The following is a 6,077-nucleotide window of genomic DNA, read 5'->3' on the forward strand; positions in this document are numbered from 1 at the left end:
TTAAAAAATATTTTGATAAAAAATGTAAATTAATTTTTAAATCATTCATTTTAGATGAATACAAATTGATTTATAGATACTCTAAATAGAATATTAACTTTTTAATATCAAAAAGTTTTTTTTTGGTTAAAAAATTGATTCATTAAAAGAGTATTTTAAATAAAAAAGGGTAATTATATGAGCCTTTTTTTTATCATTATTAATTACAAAGATATATTTCAATATTTGTTTCCCTCTCTCTAGTCGCCGGAGATCGATCTGCTCAAAGATCGATCATTTTTTGGTTTCTGAAAGCTTCGATCGAGCCTCCATATTCTCTAGGTCAAACTCCGATCAAAAGAGTAATCTTTTTGGTACCTTGTGGCTGAATTTGTCCCTATCAAGGTCAACTCTTCTGTGTATAACAGGAAGGAATCAAGGAATCGCCGAGGAGGCATGTGGCAGAGTGCGACGTTTGCGGCTGTGAAAGGCTGCGTAGGGTTTCGCCTGGTCTTGGCGTGATCAGGGAGATCTGGCCGGGGTCAAACAGATCGTCGATGGCAGACGCTGGATTCTGCTGTGGGAGTTCGCCGCTCAGATCTTCGATCACTCTCGGAGTGGAGATGGCGCGATTGAAGAGCGGCGTGGAAGGGATTTTTAGGTCGAGAGAAAGAGCTCGATACGCAAAAGTCCAAGCGACTGGTTTGTTCTATCGAACTTTCTTTCATTTACTTCTCTTTCTTTGCTTATCCAATCATCGTGAATCATACATCAAACTTGCTTTTTGTTGCTTGTGCGGTAGGAAATAATGGAACTGATATTTCATTTCATCGATTCCTTTGTTTGGGATAACAGGATCGTATAAACTCAGCATACTAGCAAAGTTACAATTTGTTTTCTAAAGACTGTGTCGATAGCCAAGTGTTATGATTTTGACTGGTCTCAGGTGAGCTTGAGGATCTACCCTCTGATAAACTACAGAAGAAAACATCTGCGAATGTGCTTCCGTATGTTGGTGTAGCTTGCATGGGTGCCATTCTGTTTGGATACCACCTTGCGTATGTTACTGACTGCTATTAAAAGTACTAATTATGTAATTCTTCATCTTGTTTTTCTTCTCCAGTATATCCTGATAACCAATCCTATGCTAGTTAGCTGAACTTGCATGAAAATCCTTACTATAAGAAATGCCATTTTCCTATGTCTACATTTCAATTTGATATCCCGATTTTAACATTTTTGTTATTGCATCTTCACTTTGCAGTGTGGTAAATGGATCACTCGAATATCTTGCAAAGGACCTGGGAATCGCCGAAAATACTGTAGTACAAGGTGTGTTCATGTTTTTCTATTACTTAGTAATCATATTATTTGATTTCATTGTTTATTTCATTTGAATGCAATTTGCTTTAGTAGACTTCGATAATCTCGCCAATAGCTTTAACTGATCCTTGCCAACTAATTTAAGTTACTAGTTCATTAGCTTCAACTTTCTTTCATTTTGATCTACCTGCAGGTTGGGTTGTTAGCATAGCCCTTGCTGGTGCAACAATAGGTTCTTTCACTGGAGGTGCATTGGCTGATAAATTTGGTCGGACTCGGACTTTTCAACTCAATGCAATTCCCCTTGCAATTGGTGCATTTATCAGGTTTCATGACACACTGAAAACTCTGAAACTTAGCTGTCTGATTTTGTCTCTAATTTGATGGAGATTTTGCAGTGCAATAGCCCAGGATGTACGAACAATGATAATTGGTCGACTGCTTACTGGAATTGGGATCGGCATCTCTTCTGCTATTGTGCCACTGTACATATCCGAGGTTCCTGATCTTGTACTCTTCTGATGACTATACTACAAAAAATTGGTGTGTCTGTCATGTGGCTAAACTGCACCTGCTACTTTCAGATATCTCCAACTGAAATCCGTGGAGCTCTTGGATCAGTAAACCAGCTTTTCATTTGCATTGGAATTCTTGTGGCATTGGTAGCTGGATTGCCATTAGCTGGAAACCCTTTATGGTAACTTTTTTTATCACCGTATCTGTTTTGCGGCACATAGCATCTTAAAATTTGTAGTTCAATTATTTAAGTTTAAGATCTTGTTAAGGATGTGTTTCTTGTCACTTACTTGGTGAATTTACTAGTTGTGAAATGTTTGTTACACAGACAACGAACTGAATTTCTTGCCCTCGTAGAAGGCATATATTAAAAGGGAAAACGAAAGAATTAACAACATATCAGTGTGTTAATTCTCGAGTCCTATCTTCTCATGTTTTAGAATGGTAACTAAGTTGAAGAAGCAAAATAATTGTTGACAATTGGAGCATGCTTCTGTTCATACCTTATGAAAATTTTATGGAAGAAAGTAATTGAATATATCAGACAACCCTAAACTAAACTGGATGATCCTTATAGTTCCATAACTGCATCCAAATCAAATAACAGTTGCTTTTCAGTGTGCCATTTCTTTTTCATTAAAATTCATTTGCCCAATTTTTAATGCTTTAAAATGGTAACCGGGTGATTAAATCTGATATTACTTTTTGTGTATCTTTAAATTTTTACCAACCTGCACTTATTGCTCTAGATGCTGGTTAGTAGTTTTGCATAGTCAAATAATTTCTTTGCTAATTTTGCATCCTCACCATGATTCACTGGAAAGCCAATTAATATTTTATAACATTGCTGTTAGGATAAGCTTTTTAGTTTGTGCTGTTATGGTCATGTATCTATGTTAGCATAGTTTTGTCTTATGTTCTTGTCTAGTACCTGATTAAACAAAAAATATTTGGTGATATTCATGTAATCCATGTAGATCATAATTGCAAATCCTGGAGATACTCCAAGTCCTTGGACAGCAAATTAGAACTGCTGAAAGGTGGCTTTTCCCTCTTGATTTCATCCATGTAGTCATTACTGCAAATCTTGGATATACTCCAAGTTCTTGGACAACAAATTAGAACTACTAAAAGGTTGAGTTTTCTCATGAATTAACTAGAACTCTTAGTTCCTTACAAGTTAAACTATACTATGAAAAGCATGATAAACAATTGCTTGAAGTTCTTACTTTATACCTCAACATCTTACTTTTTATTGTCTATTTGATGGCACCTTACCCTCTTCTATTTGTGACAAGATACATCTGAAATTTGGTAATACTGATTGTCATCATAATCTTAATTGGTCTAATTTTGTCTATTCTTTCACTGTGTTGTTATTGCACTTCTTTCATGATAGTCTTAATCTAATTTACATTCTTGTCCTTTTAGAATCGCATGGTGTAAGCATCTTTCCTTATGACCATATTTTGGTGTTCTTATGTAATTTTGACCTTCCGTCAGGTGGAGAACAATGTTTACCATTGCAATCATTCCCTCGGTGTTGATGGCAGTAGGGATGGCTTTCTGTCCAGAAAGCCCTCGGTGGTTGTTTCAGGTTCATTTTTTTTTTTATTTCGACTTAAAGCAATGTGATTATCAATCTCTGTTGCTTACCCAACGTTCTTGTCATCTTGTGTGCTGCAGCAAGGAAAACTTTCTCATGCTGAAACAACTATAAGGAAACTATATGGCAAAGAAAAGGTTGCTGATGTTATGTATGAGTTCAGGTCAGGTGGTGAAGGTTCAACTGAACCAGATGCTGGTTGGCTCGATCTTTTCAGTAAGCGCTATAGGAAAGGTACTCTTGATAATATTTAAGTTGCCTAGATCTGTTATAATGTTTTTCCCATAGAAAATTTCTATTTCAGCCTCTGCATCTGGCTTACAAGCATTCTTTCTTGTAATATATATTTTCTTCTTTGCTTCTTCATGGTAGCATCATTTATTATAGCTAGTTCTCTCAGCACATTACCAATTGCAGTTGTTAGCGTTGGAGCCGCATTGTTCTTGTTTCAACAACTGTCTGGGATAAATGCTGTTGTGTACTATTCTACATCTGTATTCCGCAGTGCGGGAATTGCTTCTGATGTCGCAGCTAGTGCTCTTGTTGGGGCGTCAAATGTTTTGGGTATGTGTTTCCTGTTTAAATGTAAACACAACAATTTCTAGTTCAAGTCATTCACACAGCATAACCTATGATTCACTATTAATATGCAATTGTTACAGGGACTGCTGTTGCATCTTCTCTGATGGATAAGCGAGGAAGGAAGAGCCTCCTAATAACAAGTTTTTCTGGAATGGTAGTCCTTTTTCTCTTGTCTATATTATCGATCTCATTAAAGTATCACGAGCTTAGAAACAACTTTTTTTTTCGACTTGGTTTATTTCTGCAATTTGGAGTAGTAGACATTTGATATCATTTTGAAAATCTGTTTTTGCTTGCTTCAAATTGTTGTCGTTCAATGACTTTATAGTATCTAAGAAATCATGTACTTTTGGCTGAAGGTTACTGAATTAACTCTAGGAAGTTTAGTCCTCTCTTTGTATTTTCCGTTGGTTTATCTTCATGGATGCAATATTTTTGACAAGATACAATGTTTCTAGAAAGATAAGTTCGATGGCTACTATTTGCAAACACCAAGGTTAACTTGTTCTCTAACAAAATTTAGTTTTCCCTCATAACTTGTCATCGATTTAAGGTATAAAGTAAAGCATGCTTCACCATTTGTCATCCAACTTCTCATGTCTCCCTTCTGAGCGGATAAAGTGTTACATAGCCATTATGTTTAGCCCATTGATTCCTCGCATTATGGAGCAATATAACTGTCTTGAGCTTATTTTACTATTACTATTAGCGCGCACAGCCTAAATAAATTTGTTGTAGCTGTTTCAATAACTGTAGTTTGTGGGAGATAATCACTGGATTCCCCAGGTCAAAATGGTTATGAGACATTTTTTCTAGCATTTCTAGCTACTTAACTCGATGCTACTATCTCTATACACCGAAAAATGTTTGAGATGTGCAAGTTCTTGTTCTAAAAGTCCATGATGATTGCTTGATAGAGGAAATCAAGATGAAAATAGCTAAATGCATAACATTGTAGGGAACTTTAAAATGCTTCTCTTAAATCTGTTATGCTCCTGAAATATGATTGTTTAAATGACTCTTTTCAGAAGTTGATTTCCCAACACTAATATTTGCCTCGTAATTTCTATTTCTGTAGGCTGTTTCCATGTCTTTGCTTTCCTTGTCTTTCTCATGGAAGGCACTTGCTCCTTATTCAGGAACCCTTGCGGTCCTAGGCACCGTCTTGTAAGTGAATGGAACTTCGGTAGAATTCGCATCTCTTCCCCCTTTTGTACGTGATTTTGTACTTCTTCATCGTGGCTCCAACTTTGTTAAATTGTATTGCAACAGATATGTGCTGTCCTTTTCGCTGGGCGCTGGCCCGGTACCGGCTCTTCTCCTTCCGGAGATATTTGCCTCTAGGATCCGAGCTAAGGCAGTCGCATTGTCTTTCGGTATGCATTGGGTAAGAGAATTCCATCGCCTAGTGCACCATTCTCAAACTGAATCATAAGGGATCAATGTAGCCAAGTCTATAGAATGCAAACTTTGCCTTCAATTGTACAAATGCAACAAGTTTGGTCGATCGGTCGGAGCCGTTTGTACTAACTCGAATCCTTTTATCGTAGGTCTCCAATTTCATCATCGGTCTCTACTTCCTCAGTGTAGTGAACAAGTTTGGAATCAACAAAGTCTATCTGGGATTCGCGGTGGCATGCACTCTTGCTGTTCTTTACATAGCCGGCAATGTCATGGAGACCAAAGGGCGGTCACTTGAAGAGATCGAGCGCGCCCTCAGTGCTGAAGTTTGATCCAAAGAGCAGCCAAAACCGCTCCGACCGCAAACATCCATGATCGAATTAGTGTCATGTAGTTCTTTGTTGATCTTAAAGCATGATTCTCTATTTATGCATTGCAAGTTTTTTGATATTTTTTTCAACGGTTTGAATCGGACGGAATGAACTCTCCTCTCCTTACTCAAACTCATGGCCTTGTCTCGTTCGAAAATAATCTCTCACAGTGTTGTTTCAAGGTCGATCGGGTGGCTCGTGAGGTTGCTCATATCGGTCGTGAGTGATCTCGTAACGACGAGGTCCGGTGAGGTGGTTGCAAGCCATTGTGAACTTAGTCACAAATGAAATAATTGATA

At 37.4% G+C, this 6,077-nt stretch overlaps 1 protein-coding gene across 2 annotated transcripts; it reads left to right on the top strand.

Annotated features, from left to right (window-relative positions):
• Positions 1 to 201: 201 nt before the first annotated feature.
• LOC122002944 (plastidic glucose transporter 4-like) lies at positions 202 to 5,859 on the top strand. Of its 2 annotated transcripts, XM_042558344.1 has the most exons (14): positions 202 to 321; positions 408 to 681; positions 926 to 1,037; positions 1,244 to 1,311; positions 1,496 to 1,628; positions 1,701 to 1,800; positions 1,887 to 1,999; positions 3,322 to 3,415; positions 3,505 to 3,658; positions 3,842 to 3,988; positions 4,087 to 4,160; positions 5,085 to 5,173; positions 5,279 to 5,393; positions 5,557 to 5,859. In XM_042558344.1, the coding sequence occupies exons 2-14, from the start codon at positions 537 to 539 to the stop codon at positions 5,737 to 5,739; spliced, it is 1,527 nt and encodes a 508-aa protein (XP_042414278.1). In that variant the 5' UTR covers positions 202 to 321; positions 408 to 536; the 3' UTR covers positions 5,740 to 5,859. The 2 variants fall into 2 exon arrangements, with proteins under 2 accessions (XP_042414278.1, XP_042414279.1); XM_042558345.1 differs by lacking the exon at positions 5,557 to 5,859 and having other exon boundaries at positions 5,085 to 5,192; positions 5,279 to 5,396.
• The last annotated feature ends 218 nt before the right edge of the window (positions 5,860 to 6,077 follow it).

This window comes from Zingiber officinale, chromosome 7A (assembly GCF_018446385.1).
Source record: "Zingiber officinale cultivar Zhangliang chromosome 7A, Zo_v1.1, whole genome shotgun sequence".
Taxonomy (NCBI): domain Eukaryota; kingdom Viridiplantae; phylum Streptophyta; class Magnoliopsida; order Zingiberales; family Zingiberaceae; genus Zingiber; species Zingiber officinale.

What these genes read in the sequence shown, in the direction of transcription:
- LOC122002944 (XM_042558344.1), top strand. Translation starts at nt 537, where the DNA reads ATGGCAGACGCTGGATTCTGCTGTGGGAGTTCGCCGCTCAGATCTTCG. An exon ending in TTAGCTGGAAACCCTTTATG is followed by an intron (nt 2,000 to 3,321) that starts GTAACTTTTTTT and finishes ACCTTCCGTCAG; the next exon opens with GTGGAGAACAATGTTTACCA. An exon ending in TGTCTTTCGGTATGCATTGG is followed by an intron (nt 5,394 to 5,556) that starts GTAAGAGAATTC and finishes CTTTTATCGTAG; the next exon opens with GTCTCCAATTTCATCATCGG.